The sequence below is a fragment of the Diabrotica virgifera genome, chromosome 2 (genome assembly GCF_917563875.1).
Source record: "Diabrotica virgifera virgifera chromosome 2, PGI_DIABVI_V3a".
Lineage (NCBI taxonomy): Eukaryota > Metazoa > Arthropoda > Insecta > Coleoptera > Chrysomelidae > Diabrotica > Diabrotica virgifera.
This window is the reverse complement of record NC_065444.1, coordinates 223,378,287-223,393,372: the sequence shown is the minus strand read 5'-3', so window position 1 is coordinate 223,393,372 and position 15,086 is coordinate 223,378,287. Positions and strand designations below refer to the sequence as shown.

At 31.4% G+C, this 15,086-nt stretch overlaps 1 protein-coding gene and 1 long non-coding RNA gene across 2 annotated transcripts in view; one reads left to right on the top strand and one right to left on the bottom strand.

Moving 5' to 3' along the window:
- Nucleotides 1–6,214, top strand: part of LOC126880416 (cathepsin B-like) — a 35,257-nt gene extending 29,043 nt beyond the window's left edge. Inside the window, exons 4-5 of the mRNA XM_050644262.1 lie at nt 715–950; nt 5,884–6,214. Of these exons, the coding sequence (XP_050500219.1) occupies nt 715–920 (206 nt within the window). The 3' untranslated portion in view covers nt 921–950; nt 5,884–6,214. The remainder of the gene's footprint in view (nt 1–714; nt 951–5,883) is intronic.
- Nucleotides 6,215–8,076: 1,862 nt separating this feature from the next.
- On the bottom strand, nt 8,077–11,775 carry LOC126880421 (uncharacterized). Its single transcript, XR_007696586.1, has 3 exons — nt 11,480–11,775; nt 10,949–11,109; nt 8,077–9,172 (listed from the first exon to the last, which is right to left on the bottom strand). It is a non-coding gene; the product is annotated as an uncharacterized LOC126880421 (long non-coding RNA).
- Nucleotides 11,776–15,086: the final 3,311 nt, after the last annotated feature.

Genomic DNA, 15,086 nt, shown 5'->3' with positions numbered 1-15,086 from the left:
ATTCAGTGCTAAAACTTGTCAACATAAGCTATCACGATATTTTTTAATCGAAATAATCGTGAATACGACATACACTAAATGCTACAACTAGCTAACTCTAGTTATCTAGTTGTAGCACGTGTTTTTCTGAAACCATTGAGCTTACCACGTAATTGCTATCTGTTTATTCGGTTCATGTTAATGCAAAAATTTGAGAATTCTTAGCAGATCTGGCAATCCCTATGGCAGAGGGCTAATTTTCACTAAAATAATGCTTAAAATATTAGTTTTGTTAAAAAGTTAACTTATATGCAACTTGGCACGACGTGCCACATTACCAAATGTTAACATTACGGTAGTACTAAAAGTTGATAACTTTAATTTTTCATGTTATTTTCCATATTGGAAAATAAATTTCCACTGTATTACTAAATAGATCAGTAACCAAAAAGTTAACGAACAGTATTTAAGAGCTGCAGAGTGAATTCCTTATTTACCAACATCATGGTACCAGCACAAATATCTTTAAAATATTTAAACCCGTTTATCTCAGAACTACTAATTTCGAGTTATCAAGTTATAGTATTAAGGCGACGAATTATTTTGAAATTTCTAAATTTTGTATAGCTTTATACAACTTTTCCCGATCAATAGAGTCGTACGCCTATTTAAAATCAAAGAAGAGAATATTGCAATATCTATTTCTATTACTAATATGAAATAAATTTATTTTAGGTGTTTATCATAATGTCGGTGGAGATTATGCTGGAGACCATTGCGTCAGAGTTTTAGGCTGGGGTGTAGAGAATGGAGTCCCATATTGGTTGGCTGCTAATTCATGGAATGAAGATTGGGGAGACAAGGGATTCTTTAAAATACTTCGCGGAAAAAATGAAGTAAAATTCGAAGACCAAATGCTTGCGTCACGTCCAAAAGTCTAATTGTAAACAAAATATTGGTGTTACGCTCACGTACGTTTTATTTTAAAAAAAACTTGATTTCTAAAAATGTGTTTTACTTAAGTAATTTTAACTGGATCATATACGAAGGTGGAGGAGCATTCTCGTGCTAGAAGTGGTTCTAGACCAGCTTTTTTCAATCTGTGGTACATATACCACTGGTGGTACATAATATCATTATTTGCGGTGATACACGAAACACAAAAAAATTAAAATATTATTACTTACTAAGTCTTGATAATACAATCTAAAAATATAGGTGGTACCAAAAATAATAAAAAGAACTGTAGGTGGTACATGACACAGGTTGAGATCCGCTATTCTAGACCATTCTAGGGTCTACTTAAAGAATTTGGTTCAGTTTGGTACTGATTATGAGTTGATAAACTTCTTTAGTATGATACTAAACATCATCAGTTGTACTACGGCCCTAAATAGTTTTACCTCGACCTTCCTCAGTCTCTTTAGTTTAGCCAGTCGCCTTTGTTCATCGTCAGTCGTTGCTGCGTCGATCTTCCTCGACGAGATTCCCGCAAAATTACAGGCTAATTAGCTTACTCCCAGCAGTCAGTGATAGTAGAGCGAGTCATCCAATACTCTGGGCTAATTAGCAAAATACAAGGAAAAGTTATTTACCAGCAATTTTATTGCTGGAATCGAATCTTATTGAGTGTATATATTAATAATATAGGTATGCAAAGTCCGCAGATAGTATGCTACTTTTTTTATAAACAAAATGGCGCCGGAAAATCGTGTTTTTTGTAAATTTTTGCTCTATAACTCCAAAAATTTTTACTTTACACCAAAAACACCCAAATATAAATTCACTGTAATTAAATTCTGCATAGAGACGTGTTTTTCCCGATTTACTTCGATGAAAACGTTCTCCGGAAAATGCGGGTTTTTCCAACAAAATCTTTAATTTTCAATTAAAATTTTAGATAAGTAATTGTTTATCAATAATTAAATAACTTGTTAATATAAAATTTCTTTCAGCAATTTCAAATAAAACAGTTTAGCAACAATTGAATTGTTAATTAAAAATGTACGGTCGCTATAATAACCACAATAATTATGATACATAAGAATAACTATGATTTTTGTATAAAACGACACTGTACCTATCTCATGTACTTTACAGAATTGAAATTGGACTATTTAAGCGGCCTCAGGAATATTTTAAAATTATAAACAATTTTTTGGCTTATTATAACCAAATAAAATACCGTGGTAAATATTAAATTAAATTAAATCATGAAAACGGTATTGGTAAAAAAGCAGCAGGACACTTCTCTTAAAAGAAAAAACGTTTAATTGTGATCAGTGGTTCCTGAGATATAACCGGTCAAAGTTGAAAAGTACTTACGGCAAAAATATAAACAATAGGATCATAATTTTCGAACCATCATATTTTTTTCGGCACTCTTTTTCCGCACCAATTTTCATATCTTTAAAATACTGATAACATATATTATTATCCTAAAAGGGAAGTTCCCTAGGTTGGCTGTATACCATATAGTTAAAAAACTCTAACAAGAAGTAAAACCACTTCTATGTAAATTGGTATATTTATTAAAACTTAAAAATCCCAATGGATTGAATAAAATATGTCCAATTCAGAACGTTTTCAGACCTATCGGTCCATCATCAGTGAATCTACAATAAAATAAGTAATCCCACCATTAGAATTGAAAGATGGTTGAAATTTTTTTTAAAAAGCTAAAAATGTGGTTAGATTACTTACGTGCATACTTGCTAAATAGCCCCAGAACCAAACAATGGTTGAATTTAAAATTCGATTTACATTATTTAAAAATAATATTCAACAGGCTAAACGCCGATGTTACAGGATATTGCCTATGGGAACATGGTGAAACCCTACCAAAACCTCAATCAACCATCTTAGGCCAACTTTGACTATCCGCTGGGAGCGTTAACTTGACAATAGGTCACGTGGTACATTCTGAAATTTTGGGGGACGACCTTATGTGTATTCCTTATGGGTGATTTACAAAAACAAGAGATTTTTTAAAATTTAACTACTGATTTTGTGCTAATGTATCAATACATTAATAGAAATTTACTATAAATACTCTATATGGTAGAAAATGTCTGATATACTACATAAATATAATTTCGATATTCAAATTTAGGAAGAGATTTTGAGGTTAACAGCCGAAATGTGAGGTTGCGACTGATCATTTTGTAAACAAAAGTTGAAAAGACAATGTTTGTCCTCCTAATCATAGAGTTATATATTAGCATAGAGAGAGTGTCTTTCAGAGCGAAGTGACGACACCATCTTTTTTATTTGGATTAGTGCTGTTTCACTCTTACGCATAGTAAAGCCACAGTAAAGCTGCTACAGTTGTCCTCCTCTTCCGTGCCTATATTCACACTGAATGTCATCATAGATTTTCGATACAATGTGTTAGAAAGAGATGCAGTAAACCAGTCCATGAGATCTTGTCGTCAGGAAGCGCGGAAGGTAGGCTCCCTCTATGTTAATATATACCTCTATGCTCCTAATCTTAAGTGTTTTTAATTCCTATAATGTTGAAATTTTGCTTTCTCTATTTAATTAGAGTATTTTTTAAGATATCACCGTAATTCGGTCTTAAATTTCGATGAAATATAGTTTTTTAGTGATATTCTCCAAGCAAAAGGGTGAACTTTTGTAAACCATTCTATTTTTTATAATAAAAATGATAATTTGCTTTGCCCCGGACTGTAAACACTATAATGAAAGATGGTTATGTAGATTCTTTATGTTTACAAAGGATCTAGTTGAAAAAAAGAGGTAGATTTCATTACTAAGTAAGAAAATATAGTGATAGTAAAGAACTGAATTTATCCCTTTATTACTATTGACTCACAGACGGAAAGATAGGGAACCATTCTTTAGTTTGCTGGTGTCACTTTGTGAATTCTGACCAACAAAATGACCCAACATTTTTAGAGCATATCAAGCCAAAGGTTTTTTTGATGGACAATTAACCTTGACATCTAAATTAAAAGAGTAAAGTAAGTAATTTTACTTGTGTTGAAATATCTATTTCAATGTTTTAGCATGCCAATCAGCTGTTCTCTAGAATTTATTTTCAGAGACCCTTTTATTTGCTGTGTTCATTTTCTTATTAATATGATATTTATTATTCAGTCAATTTATAATATGTTCTTTGTCCGCCCGGTATATAAATTTTCAATTTTATGATAATGTAGATAGTGATGCTAGATTCAAATTTCAAAAGTTATTTCCATTATCTCAAATAGTATTTATTGAGAAAATACTGTTAGTTTGCCATTTTCATTTTAAATTGTTATATTTACAGTAAAACAGTCATTCTTTTTAAATTATTGTAGCCTAAGTTTATTAGTCTTAACCCTCTAACTGGCAAGAGGTCACTGAGGGTCCCTTCACTTAATATTTATTTAAACTACAGGTAAAATTAATATAGCCACAAACTGTTTTGAATCTTCTTCTCTAGTTCTTCTAGAGACGTTTCAAACACATTCTAAATTCATTACGTCATATAATTACATTTCTGCCTCAGTTTTGTGCGACAGGTTGAGGTGAATGCAGAACAAATATCTCTCGTTAATTTTTTTTTTCGAAGTAAAATTTTGATACTGCAAGTACTCTGAATTTAGTGCAAACATTTTATTATGAATGGTTTACAGCTTCGAGTTTCACTATATATTGGAATTATTACAAAACAAATATTCTGAGTGTGGATAAATAACGAAAATAGAAAGGGTTCCTCAGGGACACCTTGCACGTTTATTTGAAGTTTCGTCTCAATTTATTGTGTGTGGTTGTGCTATTATTTTCCAACATTTGATCACTTATTTGTAGGTATATTTTGCTTCTTGAAATGGCATTCAATATCAACTTGAGAAAGAAACAGTTTGATTTGTTGGTAATGACCGAAGATGAAATCCAAGAACTTATGGATTCTGTTGAAACTGATTGGAAAAAAGCAAAACATCCCATTGATGACATTCGCAGTGACAGTATTGAGCACTTTCCACTTTAGCTCAGCAAAGAGGATGGTAAAAAAATGTAAATTTTGCAATGTGTTGAAAATTCAATGTATGTGTAGCAAATGTGATATTCATTTATGTTCTAATGCCAGAGACTGTTTTTATAATTGTCCCATAAAAATAGTTTACACCTATTCTGTTCTGTTTGTTTATTTTAGTAAAAACCGCTCAAATCAATGTTCCGTTCAACCTTTATATTTTTCACTTAAACCGGCAAGGGGCACCTGAGGACCCCTTTACTTGATTTTACCTGGGAGCCAAACAAAAATTGATAATTAAATTTTAATAGCATTTCTAGGTTTCTAAATACATTATTAAACTTGAAAAATATACCCAGCTAAATAGAATAATTTTTAGAATCTTGCCAGTTAGAGGGTTAATAAAAATACCTACCTAGTCATTGTCTGTTGTATATTGATCTTAGGTAAATTCTTTTGCTCATATAAATACCATGCTGGTCCCATTCAGGTTCATTTGTAGACTCAAAGTAGGTGAAACCTAAAGAGACCTAGTTAGTAAGTAGGTTTTCTGATTTTATTGATTAATTTTCGAATTAGGTAAAGAAAATATTTTTAGGGTATTTATTTTCCGTGAATGCTAATTCATTGATATATCAGCAGTTGTGTTAAACAATAATAATTATTTTCAAGTTTGATTTATTAGTTGGAAAATTTGTTAATTTTAAAGAAATATTTGGGATTCAATTAATTTAAAAGAGAATTGTTTTTTCTGATTAAGGGGTATTTAAGTTAAATCATTTTAGTTATAACTTTAGTTCAAAAGTAACTTGTAAATTTTTCTGTACTGTTGACAAGGAATATTATAGTTTTGTAGACTTGGGTGGTAGCGACCCTTCATAAATTTGTGCTGCAGGTTGTCTACATCTCTATTTCTCTTCTAGGCAGCCAGGAGAAGGGCATGGCTCTAACCCTCAACAATGAGCATTACAGAAAATTAACAGTTCCCTAGGTAACCATCCACTGAAAATCTTAGATTCATCAGGTAACCATATTGTCTTATTTGGACCTACCATCTGACCCCTACTGAAGATTGTAAAGAACTCAAGACAGCACCTTAAGAAGCCTTCAGACCATCAGCTAAGATCCTTAATAAAATATATAGCTGGCCTGTAAACATAGACTATTTTTATATAAAGTAACATCATAAATTCTAAAATGTAGATCTTGAATTGTGACCATAATAAAATGAGAAAATAAAGCATTTATACTGAAGTTCATTCCTTTTCACTGATGCAGAACAGAATACAAGGACCCTAAAAGTTTCATGCTCACTGTGTTGATGTTGGCAATGTTATGTTAAAGTTGTTTCTTGGCTCAATGTTGGCACTTGGAAATGAATTGAATATTTCATCATCAATATGATCACAACTATTGAAATTTTGCAGAAATCAAATTCAAAATGTGGAAAATGAAACATTAGTCAGTACTTTCCAGGAGTCCTTACCAAAACCCAGTACCTCTCGTTGCAAGTCCACCTACTTCCCCAGTGAGAAGTGAAGAAGAAAGTCACGACCAATGAAGCTACTCAGATTCCTGTGGTTGCAACTATGGAAGGTGAAAATTACTTTTTGAGGGACGTAGAATGTCAAAGAACCTCAGGAAGCAGTAGATAGTGCAAAGAAGTTGTCTTCTTGTTTTTCATTTTTGTGCTTTATACTGGTTTGCCATGCAAAGATGTATTTACAAGTACCTATGTGTTTATAGGAGTTAATGGATTTATGCCAATTAAATTATTATCAATATTGGGCTGTGGTCAATATAAACTAAATCTTGTGAATGAATTTTCTACACCTGTTATACACCCTACATGAAATATTATTTAAAAATATTATGAAGGAAAATCCCAGCAGGAATAAAAATAAACTATTTATGCCAACATGTTTCAAAAATTTTATAAGTTGTAAAATATTTTTAGACTGCACAGAAATCTATTGTAACCAACCAAAAAATAGGAAAAACTTATAGAAATATTTTAAAATGTCTAATTGGAGTGACTCCCAATGGAGTAGTTACTTATGCAAGTAAGATTCAGTGTTTGACAAGAAAATACTGAATTGAAGTAAAAAATTGTGGTATATTAGAGCAGATGGTATCAGGTGACTTAATAATTACTAATAAATGATTTTTAGTTTCCCATTTGCTTCCTCAATAAACAATAATTATATTGTTGTTTATATTACTGAATAGAGAATTGAATAACCTTTCAAATGAGCTAACATGTGACCTATAGTCTCATTTAAAAAATCATCAATTACGTCATCACGCCCAGTTGAGTTTAATATACAGTCGAACCCGCTTATTGGAATAGCCTTATGCAAGGCAAAAGTATTCATATGAGATATTCTAATAACCGATCACTGGTGGCTAGTAGAAACGTTTCGAGACCTCAAATTTCTATTCCTTAAACCGAGAAATTCTAATAAGCGGGTTCAACTGTACCACCTTTTTTAACAACTGCTCAATTTACACCACAACACTTGCTAAAACAAGAATACATGTAAGAAAAATCATAGCATGTGATTTGACTTTAAAACAACTACCACCAGCAATGATGAGAAGAAAATTCACATGTTTAGTGACCATAGTAAATCACGAGAAAAAACTCAACGTTGCTATCCCAGTATGGTAAGCATTTGATCCTACATTTAGTTTACTCTCAGAATTAACACCAAAATCTGATTTTATAATACATGTATAATATTTTAAAATATAAATGATGATCTATCCTTGATATGTTGTTTACTTACTAATCGTGGCATTTTCTTTCTATTTATTCCCTCTTTTAATTTGGATAATCACATCCTAATGCATTCTGCTGAGGAATTTGCAACGCAATTGGTTTCAGTAACATAATTAGAGCAGCTTCTTTGATTTTTCTGTTTTTACCATTCATATTATTGAAATAAATATTGTTGAATCAATGAGTGAATGAATTAGTTTCAAGTAACATTATAAAATTAAAACTTTAAAATTAAAAGTCTTTCTACACATATCTGCTAAATAAAGATATTAATATTCTCTTTTTGCTATCTTCAATACGTATAATGTTTAGATACACAAAATAAACAAAAAAATATTTTAAAGTGTTTTATTTCCACATGAAAATGCTATAAATACAGTGGAACCTCGATTATCCGTCTCTCCATTAACCGTCACCTCTGTTAACCGTCAGGGTACATACAGACGTTGTATTGATTACATAAGCAAAAATTTTAATTGAAAAAAATAAAAAAAGTTAATTTGATTTGTGATGAGGACACAAACGGCTATTTATTGCTGACAGATAAAGGAATCATTGAAATGGCAACAAAGGCGGACCAAACAGATTCAGAAGCTGACACAGACTTGTAATTTGATTGTAGATATGTTGATGAACCTATTGTAACTGACAAAGATTTGCCTCAATAACCTAGAGAAGCTGCATTGCACGTGCAATAATTCATCGAGTGGTATTCTCAACAAGAAGAAGCCAATAAAGTAGATTGCATGTGATCTTACGCTGATTAAGAAATTCAGCCGTCGCAAAATGTGAAGCAACAGTAAAACAAACAAAAGACTTCAGAATATTTTAAATTGATTCGATTGTACAACACAAATCCCTCTTATATTGTCAAACAAAACATACAAATGAAATTTGAAAGTTGTACTATGAATTTTTAATTTTTTTTTAATGTTCTGTTAACCGTCTTTTCAATCATCCGTCATACCCTTGGTCCGGTGCCCTGACGGATAATCGAGGTTCTGCTGTATACTTATTTATTCAAATAAAATGTTTTTAATAATATTATATTGTTTTCCCAGAATCTTTCGACACTGACATCATACATGATCGATTCTGAAGGCATTAATATCACTAAGTGGCACACCTTCCTTTTTGTTAAATTTGCCTTGAATTTGGTTGTATTAACCGCACTTTGTGTTCAGTACTACTTGTATTTTTTTTTTCATTAACATATACGATATAGTTCCTATAATACATATCATTAACCAAAGATTTGTTGGACTCCCTCAACTTGTAAAGGCACTTGGTGTTGATGGTAGTCATCTTCACATAATCCATCAGGGCTGCCTCCAATAAATCCACACTTATCTAACCATATTCCTATAGAAATCTTTGAAGAGTTCATTTCAATAACTTTTTTAGCACTGCGTTCATTCAATCGATTAAACCTGCAATTAAAAGAGTTTATTTCAATAATTTTTTTGCACTGTGTTCAATTAAACCTACAATAATTAAAATATTAAAAATAATAACAAATAACCTTAACTTTTTTCAAGAGTGTTGAAATTTAGTATTACAGTTAAACCTCTGTTAACCGAAACATCGTTTAACCGAAACGGCTGACAGTTTTAATAATTTCATCAATAAAAGTAAATTTTTATCGGAAACAATTTGATGTTAATTTGTCAACATTGCTTTCATACAACTAAAGATTGCAATTAATATTAAACATATTACAAAATCACCTCATAGTGTTTTTAATACCAACTTTGACCAAGAATATACTATGTAATTTGATACAAGAAGAATACAAAAAACAATGTTATTTTTAACCGAAATTTTTGTTATCCGAAACTGCCTCCTCCCCCCCCCCATTAATAGGTTTTACTGTAATAATCAAAATTAGGTAATTAAAAATAGGAAAAAGTTTTTATAAAAAAAATACCTCCAAACTCCAAGGCTGAAAAAGAAAAATCGAGAAAATGGATTTTGTACGCAATATTCAACAACTTAATGGAGAAATGGACTGGCCAATGCGGAAAAGTAAAATGCACGAGACATTGAACTACCATGAAGGCTGCTTAGATGTGATAGATGGCAAGTTAGTGAAACCTGAACCTATTACAGGAACAGCAACTGAAGCTGAAAAAAAGTGTATGAAGCCAAAACTGATTTTTATAGAAAAGCAAATAGTAACGCAAAAAGTCTGATAACTAGTGGTATCAGTGACATTTATCAGATTTAGACGGTATCAGAATTATGGACAAAGAATTGACTTTTGATCCTTGGCTCTCTCTTAAGCAATAGTTTGAAGCCTCTTCCAAAAATCAGTTGTTTAAACTTTGCTGATATTTCTTTTCTTTATTGGGGAATGTTGGAGATGATGTGTTATGTGTCAACACACATTGCAAAGTTAAAACAAATTTTCAATGAGCTAAATAACAGACTTGAAATGAAGGAACTAAGTAAGAGACCAGATGTAATGATTACATGCAAAATTCTACATATTTTACCTAGTCAGTATGAAAGCTTCAAGTCTAGTTGGATGCTATTAACTAAAGATAAAGACAAAACTCTTGATGAACTAATTTCTCAACTATGTACATTTGAAATAAATTTTACCAAAAATGATTGTAACTATAACAATTCAGAAGCTCTAGTGGTTGACGACAAACCAAACAAACCCATTACATCCAATCGTTTCTGCAATTACTGTAAAAATAAAATGCGTCAAACTTTGCAGAAAATGGATAGCAGATGGAAGACATTCAAAAACAAAGCCATAATTCTGCCAAGAAAATGCTAACAATATCAAGAAGCATATGCAGTTTCAGAAGAAGCATAGTCATAGTCATACTTTATTGATCCTTTAAGTCTTTAAGACATTCAAAATAAATGTATAGGATACGTCACTACAGAATTCAGTATAAAAAAATATTATTGTGTATAATACAATATTCAATATTACCATATGAGGTAAATGAAAATATTTTTATTAAATTAATCAAGATATTTGATAAATAAATAAATAAAATGTTATTTGGAGTTAGAGAAACGTGGATATGTCAGTTAATTGGTTGAATACCTTTATTCATTGAATAAACTACTATTTGTAGTTGGTAAAACCAGCCAATAGTTATTTTAGTGTGACATATAATAATTTTAACAAAAACATCATTATTATAATGTAATAAACAATAATGAAGAGATTTAATTTTCATTACCTGTTTAAAGTAGCATCTGGATTAATTATCTTTGGTTTGTAATCCTTTGGAAATATTGTTGGTACATAACTGGGATGAGATCATTTGATGTCATATTTCCAACAAAATGTGCACTGCATATTCTATCAGTATGTCTTGGAATCCAGTTCGCTCCATATAGACTAAAATAAATCCAATGTATTAATAAATATAAGGGTAAATAATAAAAATAAAGGTAATTTTACCCTCTGGTTGCCACATCCGTTTAAAGTAACATGAATGGACACACTGCAGTACCTAATGTCACATATGTAAAAAACAAAAAATGCAATAGCTGCAGGTAGTATTTTAAAGATAGTCACTCACACATATCTAAATAGTTAGTGGTGTGTAGGAAAGAATATTAGTAAAACTTATTAAAATGCGGCACGGTGTACAGCAGTGTCGACATCCGAGGGTTAATAATAATTTAATATAATACAATTGTAATTTGATATAATTTAAATGATATACATGCAGTATACATAGATAAAAGTAAGGTTAACAACGTACTTTTGTTTCCGAATAGCTTTAATCCATTTATTTCTTTTGTCTATCCTCATTTGGGGTTTAGAGTTTAGGAAAACGAAAGAATTTCACTTCACTATTTCTCCATGTAAGCAAACAATCAATTACTGCACAGAACCGTGATGAGGCATTTTAAAAGAAAATAAGCCTACAAACTACTAATTAAGACTCTAATTAAAGCTAATTAGACTCTAATTACAGTCTAATGTATTTGCTACAAGTACATTAATTATAATAAAAAAATAATAAATAATTCACATATGACATTTGATGACATTTGTCATGTCAATGTCATGTGCGATTTTGGGGGACGTTTAGTTACAAATTCTGCCACCATGAGAAGGACGGTCGAGATGTGATATCCCCAGCGTCATAAAGTTAGCGAAACGGTTTTTTCAAAGTCGTTATTTTGACTTCTACCATAGCTCAAAAAATTGCACCTCGTTTGCGGATAATTGCACCATTCAAAATTTCATTTGCGGAGTTTCCGTTTTCGAGATATAAGCAAATCAAAAGTGGAGATTTCGGCGCAGCGCTAAAAATAAATGTCGATTTTCAGGGTATAAAATGCCGCAAAGTCACTAAATAACCATATCAAAAAATTGCACCTCGTTTGCGGATTATGAATAAACTGGTTTTAATTGAAAATTGAGAAAATTGAAAATGTTATAAAGGAAAAACGTTTTTAATGTTGGTTGCCTATACTGTAGGGGCAAAGGAATGCCAGAATAATTTTCACTTTTGGTAAACCTAAACTGTAAATAAGGCTAAAAGTAGTATGTATACCATAGTCAAAATAACTCCTCCTGACTTAAAGGTAATCCCTCCTTTGAAATTTCATTTGGGGATTTTCCGTTTTCGAGATATAACCAAATAAAAAGTTGAGATTTCGAATAAATTTTCATTTTCTGGGTATAAAAAGCCGTAAAATTGCTAAATAATCATATCACCTAATTGCTCCTCGTTTGCGGAGTATAAATAAACTTACTTCAATTGAAAATAATGAAAATTGAAAATTTTATAAACAAAAACGATATTAACGACGGTTGTGGTTGCCTACACTGTAGGGGCAATGCAAAGGAATTATTATTCGTAGTAGTGATGTTGATTATAGTTACTTTCGAGGATTCGTTACAAATCGTTACTTTTGTATAAAGTAATCATTTACAGTTACAGTATTCGTTACTTTGGATTACTATGATTACTTTTGTATTTGAGTACCGGTAATCATATCGAGAATCGTATTTCTCAGTAGGTAGATATTTTGTATAGGTATTTCGATATAACAACGACCTTCACCGATCTGTTTAAGGGATAAATCGTTACTTTTGTATAAAGTAATCATTTACAGTATTCGTTACTTTGATTACTATATGATTACTTTTGTTACTTTTGTATTCGAGTACCGATAATCATATCGAGAATCGTATTTCTCAGTAGGAAGGTATTTTGTATAGGTATTCTGTCACACCCTTAAAACGCTTCATACCGATAACGATATTCCATAACACTCGTAAAATACCGGTCCCGTCCGTTACTCGCTAGGATACGATTGGTATTTTTTTTATAGAAAGTAATCAAGTGTACTGATTGTAGATACAATAGTCGTTACCCGCTCTGATACGATTGGTACAAAGTAACGAAGTAATCAGAGTAATCAAAGTAACGATTTGCCTCTCTGTATAGTAATCGGTACTTTCGGTATTCGTAAGTAACGAGTACTTTGTAACGAATAGTTACTTTTTCAACATCACTATATACACCATGGCCAGAATAATTTTCACTTTTAACTTAACACATTTAATTTCTCCTGGTTTGAGGATTATGAATAAACCTGGTTTTAACTTAACTAAAAATCCGCTGTGTCTAGGTACACGCTAACGTGTACGCAAATAAAAAAGTTGTCTATTTGGTAGGCTTACACCGGTCACGGATTAAGAAAGAAATGAACGAATTGACTGGTCCGCTGTAGTTTGACTATTTACACATTGGCGCAGTCATTTTTTATTTGAGGGGATGTTCTTATATAAATCAAATAATTTAAAATTTTAGCCTCACAAGCCTAAACGATATAATTTCATGATTCTTTACAACAGTTCATTACCAAAGGTGTCATCGTGTGGGAACGCGTGGGAACGCCGTTCCCTCACTGGTTAAGAAAAGAAAAAAAAATAATAGAGAATTTAGGTTTTGTAAACAAAAATTAGCAGTGCGTTCCCGCACTGCTAATTTTGCCATGACACCACTGTTCATTACCCGTAGCAAAAAATCAGTATACCTAATTTTAATTGTTGCATGAATATCCATATAATAAAAATAAAACAAATTTTAACTTATAAAAGGTAGAAGGCTAAACGTTGCTGTATCGTTGATGTTTTAATTTAATCTCTAAAATGGTTTTATATAAAGTCACAATCAATTTAAGTGATATATTAAAGCAGCCGCAATGCAGCCTATAGTCAATAAGTTTTCTTTGTTAGTTATGTATATTTAATAGTTTTTATGTATAATGGGGTATTTTCCCCGTAAATAAAAATTATTAAAAACAATATTGTAATATGTATGTAACTACAATATCTACAAATAGTTTCAATTTCAAACAAATCACACTTACTAAAATGATCACGCCTTGAAAAGAATCCGGAAATCCTACAGCAGGGCATCATATAAACATCAAATCAAGTAAACTCCTAAATATTATTAAGTCAATATACGTACCAATTTTTTTTTACTAAAATGATTTAGTCTTTATTGTTCACACTATCATCTTCATCGCTGGGGTCACCGTTAATTGTTATTATGATTGGGTTTATTTCGTTAATTTTATTTTCACGAATCCACCAATCCTTAATTAATTTTTCGCACTTGGATATATAGTTCCGCCATACTTCTGGAGTTGCAATTGAAAGTGCTTCTCGCCAAGTTTCAAAAACCGCTTCGTCAGTATAACCACTAGGACGATAATATGGTTGTCGTAATATTGTTTTGCTGTTCCCCATATATTTTCGATGGGATTAAACTGGCAGTGGTGTGGTGGAAGATGTAAAACTTGATGCCCGTAACTTTCAATAACTTGAACCACCAGAAAAATTTTTGGTTTCGCATGTTCTTTTGCCAAACGTAACAACTCAGACTTTAATATAAGCTGTGGAATAGATATGCGTTCATTTTTTAGCCATTCTTTAATTTTATCTACATTCCACGAATTTGCTGGACTTTTGTTTAGTATTTCTGAATGGTAAGGCGCATTGTATAAAATAATTACGCTGGGCTCACTTAATCCGGGAAGAAGTTTTTCACGCAACTATTTCACAAACATTTCCGTGTTCATATTGTCATGATAGTCACTGTTTTTTATGTAGACGAAAATATTAAATTAGCACCTTTTATATATCCTGTCTTCCCTCCCGCGTGCAGAATTATATGTCGCTTCCCTTCTCCACTAGTATGCTTGATCGATTTTATGTTGTCATCTTACCATATTCTCTTGGTAGCACCCTAGAAAATATCCATGTTTCGTCTAAATATACAAAAGTTGACTCTTTTTCTTTAAATTTGTTATATTTTCTCAGAAACTCAATTCTCTTGTGTA